General features: G+C 48.9%; 1 protein-coding gene across 3 annotated transcripts in view; it reads right to left on the bottom strand.

Annotated features, from left to right (window-relative positions):
• FAM53B (family with sequence similarity 53 member B) overlaps nt 1-18136 on the bottom strand; it is a 45696-nt gene that overhangs the window by 23997 nt on the left and 3563 nt on the right. Inside the window, exons 1-4 of one of the 3 annotated variants that reach the window (XM_053949581.1) lie at nt 10830-10885; nt 10294-10483; nt 4347-4579; nt 1260-1311 (exon numbers count right to left, since the gene is read on the bottom strand). In XM_053949581.1, the coding sequence (XP_053805556.1) occupies nt 1260-1311; nt 4347-4415 (121 nt within the window). In that variant the 5' untranslated portion in view covers nt 4416-4579; nt 10294-10483; nt 10830-10885. Of the gene's footprint in view, nt 1-1259; nt 1312-4346; nt 4580-10293; nt 10484-10829; nt 10886-18136 lie in introns of those variants that run through there. The other 2 variants (XM_053949580.1, XM_053949579.1) reach the window with 2 other exon arrangements.

Genomic DNA, 18136 nt, shown 5'->3' with positions numbered 1-18136 from the left:
CATCCTGGATTAGTCTGTGATTGTGGCCTGCATTTGGGGACATCAAGAAGAACACTCAGGGAATGAAACCCAAGCCAAGCAATGCCCTCACATGAGGGAAGGACGGGCTCCTCTTGACTGGGCGTGACAGAGACCACTGCAGGGCAAGCTGAGGTCAAGGAGGTGACATTCAGCTCCCTCAGAAGGAGGATAATTTGGCAGAAGGCTCTGTAAAAGCTCCTAAAGACAGGCTGCTCCTCAATTAGGCAGAGACTCTGCGTATCTGCTGAAGAGCCTGCCAGTGCCACAGCGCAAGACAAAACCATCTGATTTGGGTTCTTTGCTCCTCACTCATGTTTGAAAGGCAGGGGAGAGGGAATGGGCTGTCTCTATCCCTTCTTCACTTTGAAGCTTGTGGTTTTCATCTGAAAAAAAAAAAAAAACCCACAAATGCTCTCCATGTCCCCACACTGCCAGTGGCTGGAGCTATCAGAGAGCTTGGGAGGCATCTCCTGTCAGTGCATGTGCCCGGCTCTCATTAACGCTAATGAGAGCTGTGTCCATGAAGAAAAGGGGCAGCCTCTTTGTCTGGGGAGGATTGGCTTTCACAGCAAGGAGCTTGGCTCAAACTTGACCTACAATTTTAATTGGGTTTTGAGGCCTCGCCCAGCGATTGGCTCCCTGCTAGGAACGCCAGAGGGAACAACACAACAGCACATCCTCTGGCACTATCGGCTTTTCAGGATCATCAGCCAAGGCACCAATCCTCCATCCATTTTGGTGGCTGTTCAGCATAAAAACTGATAGCAATCTCTGACATAAAAGGTATCAAACATATCATATCATGGCTCCTGTCAACGGCAAAAATGAGACATTTTCCTTATTGTTTGAGGCCCGTCTAACCACTTTGTGCCAGGTGGTAGAACATCTCAGTGATAATGCTGTTATTTGTTGCTTGCACCATGAAAACAGTCAAGAACCACAGTCTTGGGCTGGATTCTCAAACACAGCCTCAGCCCCCAAATGTTTTATCAACTCAACTCAATTAAAAACAAGCAGATGTATCAAAGGGGAGGGGAAAGGAGATGAGCAATTCAGTCAGCAATGGCAACAGGGCACAACAAGCATCTCTGGGGAGGAGAGTGGCACAGGTGTGGTGGGGTGGGCTGCAGGGGAGTGGTTTTGGAGACATCCAAAGGTCAGGACATCTTCCCACCCATCGCTGTGAGGAAATGGGAGGGGAGGTGGAGGAACCACGGAGAGAAGTTTCTGTTACTTACCCATCACGCCACAGGAGAAGAGGGTAGGTCCTTGACTCATCTTTGGAGTGTGCTGCAAACAACCAGAAAAACGATTCACTTCTCACAGACTCGACCTGGGCACCAGACACGCCCCTGCCTCCAGCCTGGGCAAAGCCTTCCACAGCCCTGTTCCATCTGGGGACAGACCCAGTCGCCTTCCCTCAAGGAAATCAACTTTCAACTCTGTGCAGAGTCCTTGTCCAGGCCTCAGCTCGCAGATCAAGGGTCCTGCAGCCAGCCCTTCCCTCGGGGAAGAGCTGCTGTGAGGTCCCAAAACTCTGGAGAGACTAAAATGGGAGCTGCAGTTCAGTGGTAATCCTGGATTGGGCAAGAAAGGAGCAAAAGTGGTATCTTGAACCTCATCCAAGCCCATTAAGGCCTCCCCATCTAGGTACAAAGCAGCTATTTAGCTTTTTCAAGCATATAATGGGTTTCTAAGGCAAGGCATCCTCACCTCAGCACTTCTGGGGAGTCTGTGCTCAGATTGTGCTGATTTGCACTAAAAATAGGGGGAAATGCCACTGCATGGGTACAAAATAATCCTGGTTGCTGTTCACACTCTTTTTTTTCCTCAAGAATTTTCCTCTTGACAGCGTAAAAGACACCATCAGACTTCTAAAAATGAGCATGGATGGGTTCACATATAATAAATCAATATGTTATCCACAGCTGCATGCCATTTCAGCTATGCCTGCAAAAACACACTTTCATACTAATTGTTCCTTTATTATCCCTAAAAATATCCATATTCTGGCTTCTGAAGTGTCTATCCTGGCAGCACTATCCCATCTGACTGAGGCTTTACACCATCTGAGGGAAGCACCAGCACGGCCCCCACGTTCATCTGCCCTGCCATATTTGTGTTTTGTCTGGCATTAGGCCACTGCACTCACACCTTCCCTCCTGATCCACGTTTTACACGTTGCCTGCTCACATAACCATGGAATCTCACAATGGTTTGGGTTGGAAAGGACCTTAAAGACATCCAGTTCCACCTGGGAAGGGACACTTTCTATGCATCCAGGTTGCTCCAAGCCCCATCCAACCTGGCCTTGGACATTTCCAGGGCTGGGGCAGCCACAGCTTCTCTGTGCCTGAATCTCCAGTGCATCATTAGGACAACAACAGCAACAGCAACAACAACAACAACAATAATAATAATAATAATAATAATAATAACAATAATGTACCAAATGATGGCACCTGAGCAATCCAATAAAGGCTCCCACTTCATACACAGAATGCTGGAAATACTGAGTGTAGAGGGATAGGGAGGCATAAAACAACTACAGGGTGTAGATGTGGAGTAGGTAAATAAGGGTCAGTCACCTTTGGGGCATGTGCCACTTTTCTAGGCAAAGTCAGGATATCTCCATCTGTCAAGCCCCACGCTATGATCCAGCAGCAGAATTAACCAGGAGGCAGAGAGGACAGGCAGCTGTCTCCAAGGAGCAGCCAAAGTGGAGCAAAGATGGAAGTGGGACAAGCCCCAGAGAAGGCAGGGGCCGTGCCAGTGCACATCTGTGTGCCAGCCCCAGAGACCAGACACTGTCTGCAAAGGCAGGAGGGAGAGGAGCCTGGCACATGTCCCATATCGAGTATAATTACCATTTTGTGAGAATTTTCTCTTCATACCAAATTGGGAGCTGAACCAAAGGAGCCCACTGGCTGTTGGCAGGAGATACTGCCCCAGTGCTCAGACATTTATTTCCTTTGGGTTTCGCTTTTTTGGCCTTCCCCATGAAGTCAACAGAAAAACTCTTGCTTTCTTTAGTGGATCAGCCTCCTTGTGACTGTCTGCCTCAGTTTAACAATCCAGGCAACCCAGCAATTCACCTTGTGTGCCCAGGACTGTCCCTGCACTCCTGACCCAGCCCCACAGCTGTGGGAAGCTCTCAGCAAACACGCGAGGGCAAAGTTTTGTGTTACAGCTCTGCATCTCCACCACCCGCCACCAGACACCCCGAGCACCCAGCCCTTCTCTTAGGAGCAGAAGAAATTACTCTCCTCTGCCTCTCTGCAGCCAGTTCCCCTTCTCCTGCCCCAAACACTTCCCAGGGCACAGCTGGCACTGAAAGTTCAGGCTTCCCCCTTCCCACCCTGAGCACCAGCCATGGGAGATGCTGACTTCCCAGCAGGAGCTAACACTACAGCAAGGGTGTTTTTTAATGTATCAATACCCTTCCCAAATTTCACCCTTTTAAGGCAGTATTTTCCACTGCCTCTGGCTTGCTCACCTTCTCCTCTGCCCTTCACTGCCAGGGCAGCCTTGCCTTCACCCCAGCACACTGTGCTCTCTGCCTGGGAAGCCCAGCTGGACAGATGAAGTCTGTCATCCTCAGCAAACTCAGGCATTTGTATTTCTTTTATGTTCAGAATGCCCATTTATGGCTCATCCTGCCAGATGCTTCCTGCTGTGTTCCTGCACGCCCTTATCTGAGACTCTCGGAGCCTTTGGTCAAGTTTCTTCTCAGACCATGCTCAGAACAGGGGGGCAAATAGCCACAGCCAGCCTTGCTCTGATGGCTCTCCATCACCCTGCACCTCCTCCTCGTTTGCTCTGACCCTGCCTCCAGCTGTGTGTCCCCTACCACAGGTACACTCACCTCTCACAGCATCCTTTAGTTTGTTTGCCACCCCTAATTTGGTTTTTTTTTGTTGTTGCCTGCTCATTCAGCGTGTTGGATTTGCACTTCTCCAGGAAATTAACTACCACAGCACTGTCCTTCACCATCCTGCTTCCCACTTGCTCATCCTCCTATTAATGATGAGCATCTGTTCGCTGTCAGTGAAGCAACTTCTCACCTGTGTTATTCACAGCATTGATTTGATTATTTTGTACTGTTTATCCCATTTGGTGCTTACTGAAATCCACATATGCAAAAGCCACAGCACTCCAATCACTCACTAATCACCTGCTCCTTGGATATGAATGCAGCTTTGTAGAAATCAGTGCTACAAACCACCTAAAGATCCACCCCTGCAGGAAAGAAAACCCTTATAACAAAGCTACAGCAAAGCTCTTGGCAGTAAAACAGTTTTGAACAGAGATTTCACAAAGCTTACCAGCTCAGTCCTGCATGTTACGGAGTCAGCACCTTTGTTTTCCCGAGTTTTGGTTAAGATCATCACCATGGTAATGCAGTCCTGCCTCGGAGTCCATCAGGGTCCAGGCAAAGGGTGCTGGCAGCTGGGGGCTGGCAAAGCTCCTCTTTCAGTCCATGTTCCCCCTGGAGAGGCTGGGCCCTGCCGGCTCCTCGGGGGATGTGCAGGGACAGCCCCGGGCTCTGGAAAACTCCCTGCACAAAGAGAGAGAGAGAGGAACAGCTTTAGGGGACTTGCCTGGAGGGTGGATGCACTGGGCAAGGGGCAAGAGCTGCCCAAAAAGCACCCTGATGGTGGTTGCTTGAGGGCTGTGCTTATTTTAGGATCTTAAACATTGTGGGTGTCCCTCTGCTGCCCATCAGCACAGGATGGGGCACTCACAGGAGCTGTTGGAAGCACACAAGGTACACAAGGTCATCCACAGGGACACAAGTATTTCAGTCAAATTATTAAAGTTTCCTCTGAATTCTCCATTTGAAGAGGGGACTCACATCCCCTATATTGAAAAGGCACTGAAAGAAGAGCTCATTAAAGCTCCAGGGTTGATCTCACAGAAACCCTTTGCCCCCAGAGCAGCTGGGAGCAGATGTCCAGCAGAAAAAGCCTCTCCAGCATCATTATGGCTGTGAAATCCCCTGGATGCTCCTATCCCACCCCAGTCACTCCATGATCCCCAATCTATGAAGAGCCCTTTAGGGAAAAACACAAGGCAAAGAGTTGCCTGCAAGGAAGGAAACCCTAAGGGCCACACCATGCCTCTTGATCTTCACCTATTTCTTAGGTAGTTTTAGGTAAGAAAAGCTAAGGGTGGACAACAAGGAGGCCCTTGAAATGAAAAATGCAAGCCAGCTCATACAGCCCTGAGCATGAGCCCTGCCTCACCTCCTGGCATCCTCCCCAACAGACTTATTCCCTCGTGAAGCAGACAGATTGCAACTGAAATCTGATTACCGAAATCAGCGTTTTCCCCACATCACTCCCCTAATCCTGTTTCTCTATTTGCTGCTTTGGTTGTTAATGCAAACAACCAAACTCACCATTTGCACAATCCAAAGAGCACAAAACACTGATCTTGTACCATCCAGTCAAAGCCAATTGTGAGGTTTAAAGATAATACATGAAAATATTCCACTAAGTATTAACCCTTATTCTGAACTGATATTCTGGCTGCTCTTCCCAGCTCCTGAATCAATCCTGTCCGTGTTTACTTGGATTAGAGCTTGCAGTGGTGTTAAGAGTAGCTCATTTAAAGGCCAGCTGGCTGGTGAAGAAAAATCACCTTCTATTATTTTATGAGGACAAAGTTCATCCAGAGTGCAAAGCCAAGATTGGGAATCAATACATTTTCCGAAGATTTACTGTTCTCAAGGGTGCCAGGTCCAGTCTCCAGCTTTCTATGGGATATCAGTGGATTCATCATTTACAGTTTACTGGTAACTTCATCATAAACCTCGGGGCAACCCAGTGACCAAATGAAAACTGTCAAATAGAAAAGTAAACATTTCAGAGTGTCAAAATGACACATCATTTGTGAGCAGGGTGAGATGGGATACTGGGAAGGAATTCTTGGCTGTGAGGGTGGGCAGGCCCTGGCACAGGGTGCCCAGAGCAGCTGTGGCTGCCCCTGGATCCCTGGCAGTGCCCAAGGCCAGGCTGGACAGGGCTTGGAGCAGTCTGGGACAGTGGAAGGTGTCCATGGCAGGGGTGGAATGAGATGGTCTTTAAGGTGCATTCCCAACCACACCATTCTGTGATTCTGTGACTTCTGTCTATCACAATCTCAGCTGTCCCTGCCCCTGACGCAGACAGGAGTGCTTGCTGCAGTGACAAACTCTGTGCTGGGAGGACACTGGGGCACCGCTGGCACAAAGATCAAACAAGGGCTCAGAGCAGCATGAAAGCACCAAGCACATTCACCAGGTATGATTTCTTCAGGAATAATTGCCCTTCCCTGAGGTGATGGTTAGTGCTGCAGCAGCAGACTTGGGCACACACCCAGGCAGGAGCAGCAGCAAGCACAGGCAGAGGCTCCCTGCCCTGGCCAGCCAGAATGCAGCACACACCATCACACCTCCCTGCTCCTCTGCAAGCCCTGCAATTAACACAGCCCTAATGACAGGCAACACAGCAAACTGCTGCCAAGCTGGCAGCCACCACCACCCCCCAACGTCGGGGCCGAGGCGTGCTTGCAGGTATCAGCAATTTTAACCACTGCTTGGTTGGGTTTTGGAGCCATCCCCATGGAGAAACTGCAATAAAAAGGGAAACTTTCCAGTGAAATGTGATCTCTGGCTCCCCATCCTGCCTCCCAGGGCTCCTGACGCACGGTCCTGCCCTGTCACATCCTCTCCATGCAAACAAGTGCCATGGGACACAAACTGCAGGGCCAGGACAGACCCTATTGATGCTGAGGAGGAAACCACTGTGTATTTATAGACTGGATGCTTTCAAACACACACATGCTAATAAAAAGATACTCTGCAGGGACCATTAATTACTTTAAGAAATGTATTTCCTCATTTGCAATCAGATAAAGGAACTATCTTCATCATGATGTCAAGGTTAAGTTTAGACTCAAGCCACGGCCACTGGGATTGACACAATCTCCTGAGCTTTATGAAAAGCCCCTGAGAAACTCTAGTGCACAGAAATCCCCAAATTTTAGCAAACCCTGCTTTCTACATGGTTCAAAACACAGACCAAGCAGAAGCCTCACGTGATCCTTGCAGTGGCAGAGGTGGGAAGAGGTTTCTCTCAGAGCTGCTTTCTAGACAGTATCACACCTATGGAGTGCTTGTTTTGGAAAAAAAATTAAGTGAAATGATCCAACTCTCATACACAGGCTTGAAAGATAAACTCTGGGGAACAAACATGCTCCTTGTGAGGCACAAGCACAGCCTTAGAGCTGCTCGGGGGGTATAAACAGCCCTTCCCTGCAGGGGGGGTCTAACACATAACACAGCAGGCTCCAAGCCATGCCCTGCTCACCTGCTACACTGGCTTGCATAGAAAAGAACTCAAGATTCACCAAACTGTCTGCCAGAGGCTCTGCCACGGCTGGAGGGAGCATGAGCAGTGACCAGTATCACATCTCCATGCAAATGATGAAAAACTTCCTCACAGAAAGGGTTGCCAAGCCTGGAGTCCCCATCCTTGGAGGGATTTAAAAGCCCTTTAAAAGTGGATGTGGCACTTGGGGACATGGGTTAGTGGTGGCCTTGCCTGTGCTGGGGGACTCCATAATCTTAGAGGTGTTTTCCAACCCTACCAACTCCATGATTCCATGGTCTGACCCCCAGAAATACTCCTCGTGAAGAAAAGTGAGCACCAGCATCACACAGATTTCCACTTGCTGTGGGATCACCACCCCTCTGCACAGAAAACACCCAGCCCCTGTCCAGCTCAATAATCCATCTCCAGCCACACACACTGACATAAAACCTATTTACAGTGGAAAGGGCACAGGGAACGAGGAGCTGGAGCTGTGTTTTGCATACTGATACACCTCGCAAGCAGAACAGTGAGAATTCTCTCAGAATATAAATCACCTGCCCCTGCTGAATTTTTAATGCTGATCAAAGTGAAGAAGCCATGACCCAAGCAGGACCCCACTCCCTACCCCTGCCCCAGCAGCATTCCCTGTGCTGTGCTTGAAGAAAATGGCTGAGCAAGGAGCCACTGCAATTTCTGGAGTTTATTCAATGCAGGTTAGACCCACATGTCTGAAGAACCAAAGATAATCCTGTCGGATTATACTCTTTTCTGACCCAGAGATGGGGCAACTGAGAGGAGTTTTAAAAACTTTTATTTCATTTTCAGTCTCATGAGAAGGGTGAGGCAATACAGATGTAGTAATTCACACCATCACAATCAGAAGCTATTTTCTAATTACAGTTATCTATAATGTACTCCTACTACAAGTAAGTCCTACTACAATACAATTTTCATAGTTCTATTTCTCTAAAGTATCTAATCTTATTTACAAAGCCATCCTTCAAAACTTGTTTTTAGTTCAATTTTTCTCTTAATGTCTGTCCTATTCTATAGTATTTCTAAGTCAACATTTCTTATCTCAAAGTTTACATACAAATATACACTATGTAAACCTTCTGTCAATTTTTTAAATTTTTCTACAAATCCATTTCCCACATAATCCCTCTGGGCCAAACTCTAAGCATGATTCTAGGGCTTCACCACCATCCCACTGTCACCAGTGAAACAGAAATTCCCTCCATTATGCACACCTTGATTTCTCTGTGCAGTCAGACCAGGCACAGCACAGCTGGCCATCCCCTCCCAAACCCTACAAGGGGCTACAAAGAATTTGGGTAAAAAGCCAAAACTGGCGACTCTAATTGAAAATTGTGGGGTTTAAGGTCTACTGCAAGCATAACATGGCAATATTCACCCAAAATAAAAATCACGCCTCTCTCCCAATCCTTCCACTTCTTGGAAGTGATTTGGGGCTACACTGAATCTCCTCATGGCACAGCCTGTCTCACCCTCAGGGCTTTGGACAATGCCAAGGAGTACATTTTCAATTCCTTGATTTATTGTGTTATGAATTTGGAAAAAATCCATGAAGTCTATCATTTGCATGCAGCTAAGTCTGGGTTTGTTTCCTCACTCAGACAATAATTTGTCTTCTGCAACGGGGCTGAGTAGGCTCAGCTCTGGGCAGTTTGTCACCCTTGCTTGAGTCTATGTCATTAGAGAATATTGAGTTTATTTATGGGGTAAAAACCTCCAATAAATGTGAAAGATGCCATCCAGGGCCCGAGAAGAAATCTTTACACTCTGGAAATGCCCCATGGACTAGTCCTGAGCAAACAAGATCATGAGTCAGCACACGTGACTTCCAAAGGACAAAATTTCCACCGAGGCAGCTGCTTCAGGATTGTCCCCTGGGACTCTGTCAGGAGCAAAGAGCTGCCCCAGGATGCCCAGCCTTGGGAGGAGAAAGGCTGCAGCCCTGCCCAAGTCACCCTGAGCCTGCAGCCAGTTCCTCCTGCTCCACAGGGTCTTCCCCAGCTGCTGGAAGGACAAACACCATCCAGGACACCATGGCTCTCACACAGTGTTCCACTCCTGCCTGGCAAAACCTTGTGCTCTGGGTACTCAGAGACTACCAGCCAAAGAAAAGGAACAAGGAAATGTCTTCCTCTGCCTCCTGCTTGCATCCAGACTAGACTTCTCCAGGGCTAACAAGACAAGGACACCCTTTCAGCACTAATTAGCAAGTAAAGGACTTGCCTTCGTGTAACACAGCAAAGGGGGGAGCAGTGTGTGAGGTGAGCATGGCTCCATAGGTCTGCACAGCTTCAGGAGCCACAATCACCTCAGTGCCTGTGAGCAACAGCTTCACACAGGAACACAGGCTGTCACCAGCACAGCCCAGAACTCACCTGCCCTGCCAGTGCAGGACAGCCTGGATGGAGCCAACATCTACAGCCAGTAAATCCATAGGCAGAAGGAGCTCGAGGTTTCCCATGACAGCACCCATCCCGTGGGGCCACGTTAGGAACCAAAAATGCCACGTGCAGCCACCGAGGACGGCCACGTGCAAGCTGGCTCGTGGAGCCTGAGATAACCCTCACTACCAGGAACCACAGCCACACCAGGCTCCTGCCCACAGCCATAAGTGAATTACCAAGCAAATAAAACTCTATTATTTCAATCCCATCCCCTGCTCCACGTGCCTGGGCAGTGCCTCAGCCTGACACCAAAGTCACACAAGGCAGAGGGTCCCCTGCACTCCAAGCCCCAAACCACACATCCAAACACCCTCAAACCTCTAGGGAGAGCCTGAAGTCCAAGCTCATGCCCAGATCTACATGCTTGGGTTGAGCCTCAACTGCAGGCAAGCTCTGACAAAAAAAGGAATAAGGAATTAAGGAAAATTACACACCATCTACTTGGGTAAAAGGTTTATTGCCCCCGTGCTCTTAGGGAATAGGAGTGGCAGGGGAATGAGTCCTGTACACACCAGCAGCGGAAGGACTGAAAGGACAGGGCAGGGGCAGAGGTGCTTTGTCTCAACATCTTTAGCTCGAAGGAAATGGTGCTGGCAGTGACTTTGCCTTTTCCTCCCCTGGCAACTGAAAAGGAAAAGAAGAAAGCAAAATTAGTCATCGCAAAACAGCGACCAGCAAGAGGGAGGTGCGAGCGAGGAGCCGTGGGAAGGGCAGGACAGGGGGGAATGGCTTCAAACTGAAAGAGAGTAGGTTTGGATTAGATATTAGGAAAAAATTCTTCCCTGTGAGGGTGGTGAGGCTCCAGCACAGGTTACCCAGAGAAGTTGTGGCTGCCCCATCCCTGGAAGTGTGGGCCATGCAGACAGAGCCTACAGCATGATCCCAGTCCCAACGACCACAGAAATTACACATTTTCTTTGAGCAAACTTGTAATTATTGCCAATTCCACTCATTAGGGGAGTGCTTCTACCTTTGAGTAGTATTTCCATGGAAGTATTGTCCCTGGAAGGGTTGTCCCTGGAGAAGAACAGCTGAAGCAGCAGCAGCAGCAGCAGTCCAGCCTGCTGGTCCAACAAACCATCTCACCTTTCTGTGGGTTTCCCCTGCTGCCCCAGTTGTGAGATTTATTACAAGAATTTGCAGTGGTCTGTGAGACACTGTGAGTGTTGGCCACACTCCCAAAAGCTGAGGAATTGCTGAATTGAGAATTGCTTTGGCTGCTTAATCTCAAAAACTAGGGATGCTGAACAAGGCAGCACGGTCTGGGTTTACTTTTAATTACTGCTCAGAGCATGCTGCTCTAGTAAACAGACACAAAAAAAATAGTTCTTGCTCCTTCCTTATATTCTTTTCCCATGTACAGCCTGAGATGTCTGAGCTGAAGACAGCCCCACCACACTGCTTTTACTGACTCACTTCCCAGCATAAACAACTTCAAACAGCACATGAACCCCTCGGAGTACCTGTCTCTATGAAACAACCTCCAACTGCTTACAGACACATAATAATGCTCTCAGGGTTAGGATCACTGAGTGGTTTGGCTTGGAAGGGACCTCAAATCTCATCTCTTTCCAAAGCCCTGCCATGGGCAGGGACACCATCCATGTGTCCAGGTTGCTCCAAGCCCTGTCCAAACTGGCCTTGGACATTTCCAGGGATGGGGCAGCCACAGCTTCTGTGGTCAGCCTGTGCCAGGGCCTCCCCACCTTCAGTTAGGGGAATTCTCAGCCAGCCCAGGCTTCCTTGCTGGCTCCAGAGCTCTCAGGGTCCCTGTGAGAAGCAAATCCTGGAGATGCAAAGCGAGTTCAGCGCTGCAGCACCGACTGTAACACTGCTGCTCATCAGTGACCACTAAAAACCCACCCAGATGAAGCAGAAGCAGGATCTGGGACATCTCACTCAGTAATTGGGGAACACTTGCCAAGACCCACAACACCATCATCGCTGTCAGAGCCAATTTGGATGCTGCTTGTAAGTCAGATTTGTCCCTTCTGCAAGGCAGAGATGGCAAACAGATAGAGGCTGGCAGCCCTTATGGACACGCCTGGATTTAAAGCAGGAAAATCCTGGATGTATGGATCAACTGCCAGACTCCACGTTATCTTCTACCACTTCCTCTTCATGGATAAATACTTTAAGACTGCAGAACCCTCACGTGAAGCCCAGCAAAATGATCCCTTAGAACCTTCCAAAAATTGAAATTATCTCCCTGAACTCAGCAGGCAGTATTAAAAGAATTTCAGATGCTTTCAGTGGACGGTGTCTGTGCCCACACTGGGTGACACACGTGCCTGCTGTCACCTGCACACTCCACACTGTTTGCATTAGACCAAAGTACTTTGGCTCTTGGGCAGGCTCTGGGGGTTCATTCCTCAGCTGAGAAATGGCTTTCAAAGAGCTCCTGGGCTCCTGAAAGACGAACCTGGAGCCTTTATTAATCCTCCTAGCGACCGAAAGGCACTTTTCCCTGCTGTTTGTCCACCCGTTGCCACCAACACCAGCAGGGGAAGGCACAGTGGAGGGAGGGAAGGAGGGAAGGAGCCCTCCAAGGCCAGGAAACCTTTGCCCACACTGCCACTTCCGTGTCCCCATAAATTTCCGAGCCCTGCATCTTCCATGAATCTCTTTAAGGCACGAGCAGCCAAACATCTGTGAGTTGTCTGTAGGAGAGTGAATTTGGCAGACTGAAGAGCAAACTCGCCTCGCCCCGCAGCCTTGGCGTTCCTTGTTTTCCTCGGGTTCATTAAATACACAACAATCTGTTACCAGAAGACGGTTCCTACGTGCAGGAGCTGCCAAGGAGCCGGGTTTGATGGCTCTGGTGGAGATGGGGAAATGTGTGACGAGCACAGGGGGGCTCTTCTTGGTGCAGCAGGGCAAGGAGAAGATGCCTGCACCCACCCTGCCTCCCCCAGCGACCTCCCACCACGTGGCAAAGGTTATCTCTGATGTCAGAGCCATCCTAGAGGTGATTTTGGGAAGCTTCAAGGGGGAACAGAGCAGAGTGTGGGACAAGCAGGAGGAGATGCCAGCCAAGGATGTCATCCTGCAGCATCATCCCACCTGTGCCTCATCCAGACAGAGAAACCAGGCTCTGCCAGGGTTATTCACACCCGTGAGCAGAGCCCTGGGCAGGGGGCATCCCTGATCCTGAGGAAACTGGGGGTTCCCACTGCTGCTGGGCAGCACGAGGCCCAGGCATGCAGTGAAGGCACTGCCAACACCCAGCCACAGGCAGACTGGGCTGATGCTGTGATGGGGAGCAGCACTGGAGGCTTCGCCTTCCCTCAAAGGAAGTCTTTCGCTACGAGGGAAAAGTCAAAGCAAACACCCACTCACGGTGTTTACCCGCCTAAATCAAAGCCAAAGCAGCACTGAAACGTGCCCGACAGCATTTCCACAGAGTCATTCATGGAGAGTTTGGACTTGGCTTTTAGCTGGTGTTTTTAATATCGCAGGGAGACACTTGCGAGGCTGGAACAATACGGAATCTGTTGCTGTAACACGCTCTGGGCTCCTGCGAGGTGTCAGCAGCACGTAGAGCCCAAACCTTCTGCAGGTTTGGCTCCATCAGGGGTCCCTGAGGGCCAGCAGTGAGATGCTTCCCATGGGGAACAGCTCCAGCAAGCCCGAGGTGCCACTGCCCCAAAGCAAGGTACCCACCAGGGGATTGCCCAGCCGGAGCAGTAATGCCCACAGAGGAGAACTTTCCCAGAATTGGGATGCTTTTTCCCCGGAGATGCCCCTGATTCCCATGGAGTAGGGCAGGATGAGCTCCACTGTAGCTTAGCAGCCATAAAAGCCCATATTTTGCAGCTCATTTCAGAGGTGAGGAAAATTAAAAAAAAAAAAGTAAGTGGAAATGCAAACAGCCCGTGGTTTTATTTGGGCTGGCAGGAACACAGTTCTGTCCTTCACTCCTCGAGCTCATTTATGACAGCGTGAATAGGCAGTAATAAAGGGGAAAAAGAAATTAAAAATCTGCATTTTCCACCCTATAGGTCTCCATCTCTGGATAGCCTCCCTATACCCCTCTTTCTCTCATGCCAAGGGTGAAAATCAGGAGAGAAACAGATTCCTTTTTGCCACAGAAAGGGGAAGCCCAAAGGACAGATGGGTTTGCCCCAGCACCAGCGTGGTGTGAACCACAAAGCCCACTCCTGAACCAGCATCCCGAGGAGAACTGACCTAAATGCTGCATCCCATCCCCGCTCCAAAGCTGCCAGGAAGGGAACCACGCCAGGTATTTTGTCAGTGCACAAACATGAATGATTGCCCAGGACAAATAGGGCAGCAAAAACGTCCACCTTCATCACATGGAAAAAACATGTATCAACTTGCAACCCTAATGAGCGAAGGAATTAATGAATCCTGGAATTTGTAAACCATTGTGAAGTCCCTTAAATAAGGCCAGCACCTTAAATGAATGAGACTGCTAGTTAAACAGCAGGTTCTGTTAGAAAACAAGATACAGGGGATTTTATAGATATTAAGGACAATAAGAAGTCATACTGACAACAGAAAGAATGGTGGAATTGTTAGTCAGGATGCAGAAAAGGAAGAAATAGACAATATAAACATTACTGTCCTGAGCAGAAAAGAAAATGACACAATCACATTTGTCAGGAGTAACCTGGGATGATATTAAACATCAGGCACTAAATATAGATTCTTCTTAAACAACAGCTTCAAATAAATTTACGCCTTCAATTTTATGAGATCATGCCAAAAAATCTTCTGAGCCATCACCACAGAGGGTCCCTGAGGACAGGCACAAGCCTGGTAAATGTTGGGGGTGAGACCTCGAGCCCAGCAAGGCTCTGGTTTCAGTGCAAGGTCAGGGAGTCAGGAATCACAATTACAACACCAAGGAAAGAGCTCTCCCCTCACCTGACGCCTTTGTGCAGGTGAAAAGGAGCACTGGTATAAAACACCTCATTAAAGTGCACAGAAGTGGATGACAGCTCCTGATAACCCTTTACTGGCACATCTCAAACAGACCTGCAGGTAACTGGTGACACTGGCTGCAGCAGAAACTACACTGCCACCCTATGCCATGCAGTATTCCTGGCAGTAATTGGGAAGGAAACAGGAAAACCAGTGCTCTGTAAGTGACTCGAGACCAGCAAAGTGCTAAATACAGAGAACAGCGCGGTGACACGGAACGGAGAGAAGCAACCAGCACAGCTGGTTACAGAGATGTTAAGATACACCCTAAAAAACTAAATTGCTTGAAAGCCACTCACCTCAAAGGCAGGGGCACGAGCCCAGGCTCCTGCATGGTGCAGTAGATTACCCAGGCATGCAGGGATATGTCCACAGGCTGGATAAATCTGGGGTCTCCAGGAGGAGAAGGGATGGTACAGCCTCTGTGCTCTGCACTCCACATCATCTGCGGGCACCTGGAGCCTCTCCCCACCTCCAACCAAGGTCTGGAGGGGACTCCAGGAGTAACTGGGGGGCTTCAAGACACAGGTACAGTACAAGACAAGGAGAACACGGAGGGGTAACTGCTGAGGATGACCTGGCTGCCTCAGAGAGGGCAGGAGAAGCTGGGCAGGTCCCTCGGAGGGAGCAGACCAGCAGTGGGACACCTCCCAGCACTGCAGGAAGATGGAGCTGTGCAGATCCAGAGCAAGGGCAAAGGGCAATTTTTTCCTGAACAGCACAGACCATAATCATTGCAATTAACTACAGCATCACAAATGACTGCACGGGGCTCTCAGCCACTGCTACAGCTTTATGTCTGCACAGGGGGCCCTTCTAAAAGACACCGAACCATAGAATCATTAAGCTGGAAAAGACCTTTAAGATCACTGAGTCCATGCTCTAGCAAGAATTAACTCAGAAAATTGCTAAAAATGGTGATCCACAGAGCAGTCCCAGGAGCAGGGCTCTCCTGCCCTACACCCCAAGTGAGCTGCTGCACCCCGTGCCCAGCAGCCCCCGTGTCCCAGGCTGGGACGTGCAGGGGTCAGGAGGGTGGGCTGACAGAGCAGCTCCTCCACAGGCTGGCCTGGCTCTTGTCCAGCTCCTCTTGAAGCTGCCACCTTTCTGGTGTATCATGGGGGTCACAAGACAAGCACAGGGAGGGCACGGACAGCACAACCCTTCACACTGCAGAGCTGGAACTTTTTCTTTAAATTTTCGAATACGTACATCTGAAACCTCCATGGGAAAAGTAATTTCTACCAACAACACAAACCATGCACAACCGAAAATGTGGGTGAGATTTTCTAAATGAAACATTTACATTTTGGCAGTGTACATCTTCATGAACGATGCTTTCACTCTGAGAAGTACCATCCATTGCACTACATTTCATTTATAGCACAACTGACAGTCCAATAATCACAGAATGGCCTGGACTGGAAGGGACCTTAAAGAGCATCTCATTCTAACCCCCTGCCAAAGCCAGGGACAAATTCCACCATAACAGGGTGCTCCAAGCCCTGTCCAAACCTGGCCTTGGACACTTCCAGAGATCCAGGGGCAGCCACAACTTTTCTAGGCTTTACTGTTTTTCTGAATTAACAGAGAGTCTACAAACCCAAAAATGGATATTTCTAATGCTTTCTGTATCTTTATAATTATAAAGGCTCTTCAGCTTTGGCACACAATTGTAGCTTTTGGCACCCAGTTCATAATATTAAAACTTGTCCTTTCGAAAATATTATACAATATTCATTTGTACCAGCTGGAACAAAAAAAACCCCAAAGCACTTGGTAACTGGGATAGTAATATATACACTTGAAGTAATTTCATAGCATTGACAAGTATTGCCCAGCACACCAGAAGGCTGTTCTCAGTAAGGTTAAGGCAGTCACAGAAACACAAAAATCACAGCTATTGTGACTTTCCCACATCACTTGAAACGAGAAATGGCCAGCTCCACCTGGCCTAACTGTGCTGCCAGGCTGTCCTAACCAGAGAAGACCAGTTGTCTGCATTAATTCCTTTTCCTTATAATTAACATTTCCCATTGGTGCAGAACAGTGATGGTGGCATTTGCACAACTGGGGCAGACAAGCACGAAGGCTTGTCTGGGGTCACTGCAAGAGTCATCACAGGGTAAAAGACAAAAAAAAAAAAATCTTAAAGGCAAATAAGTAACACACTTTAACTCATCCCCTTGGCTTTAGGAGCAGGCTGAGGGGTGAGTCTCTTGACCCCCTGGTCCAGACCGGTCGCTGAGACCAAAGCCAGTCACTGATGCACCTGGGCAGCCACATCCTTCTGCACCACCACCTCCCCAGACCCTGCTTCTCCTCAGCCACCCAAAGGACTCCTGGTCCTTCCTTTCAAGGGCTGGTTTTGAGCAGAGAGAGGGAGAGCAGGTTTTCCAGCTGCTGGATCAGAGCTTGCCAGATCCCATTTTTTACAAACCCTAGGAGATGTAAGGCTTTGTCAGCACAAAACGGCCGTGAAGTCAAACTCCTCTTTCACCACGGTCCCATACCTACCGCACAGCCAGCCCCGAGCCCTGGCTGCTGAAAGCAAAAGCTATGGCCAGGAGCCACAAACACAGGGAATGATGTAGCCCAAGGGATGCTTCAAATGGACTACAGAGGAGTGACACCAATGATGCTGCTATATTTAATCCTCTAAAAGCAAAAACCATGACCAAGTCTCCCTTGGGTACACTTTTAGGGGGGAGGTACAGAAACTCAATGCACCAGAACAGATTTTTTGCACTCACTCAACCAGTTCTTAAAATATTACTCAAATGAAGTGATTACTGAGCCAAACTGGCCTGGTACTTCCCACCCATCCATGCAGGGACCCACAGCAAGCAGTGTTGGGAGCAGGCACACTTCACACAGGGTCTGGTGCTGCTCCTGCAGGTCAGTCTAGTGTAGTTTACTCCTCCCTGCATTTCAAAGAAACTTCTAATACACCAAACCTTATTTATCTTACACAGCATATGTCAGAGCCATAAGATGCAGTATCACACATACCCAAAGCCACAGGCTACAAAACTCATGGATAAACCACCTGAAGCCAGGAGAAATTCTGGCTGGAAATTAACTGCACCACCACATTTAATTTTCAATCCCCACCTCACCTGTTGATGCCTAAAGACCCACAAATCCAGAGCCTGTACTGAGATGCACCATCTCAGCAAGGCTTCAGAAACAGGCTCTTGCTTGGGAATTTTTCTCTCCCTAAAGGCAGCCAACTCAGAAAAGTTTGGAAAAACAAACCAGCCCATGGATCTGCTCCCTCCAGCTCCCTGTAGCAGAGAGCCACGTTCTGCATTGCTGCTCTACAGAAAT

The sequence above is a fragment of the Vidua chalybeata genome, chromosome 8 (assembly GCF_026979565.1).
Source record: "Vidua chalybeata isolate OUT-0048 chromosome 8, bVidCha1 merged haplotype, whole genome shotgun sequence".
Classification (NCBI taxonomy): domain Eukaryota; kingdom Metazoa; phylum Chordata; class Aves; order Passeriformes; family Viduidae; genus Vidua; species Vidua chalybeata.
The sequence above is the reverse complement of the archived record's forward strand: the minus strand, read 5'-3'. Positions and strand labels throughout refer to the sequence as shown.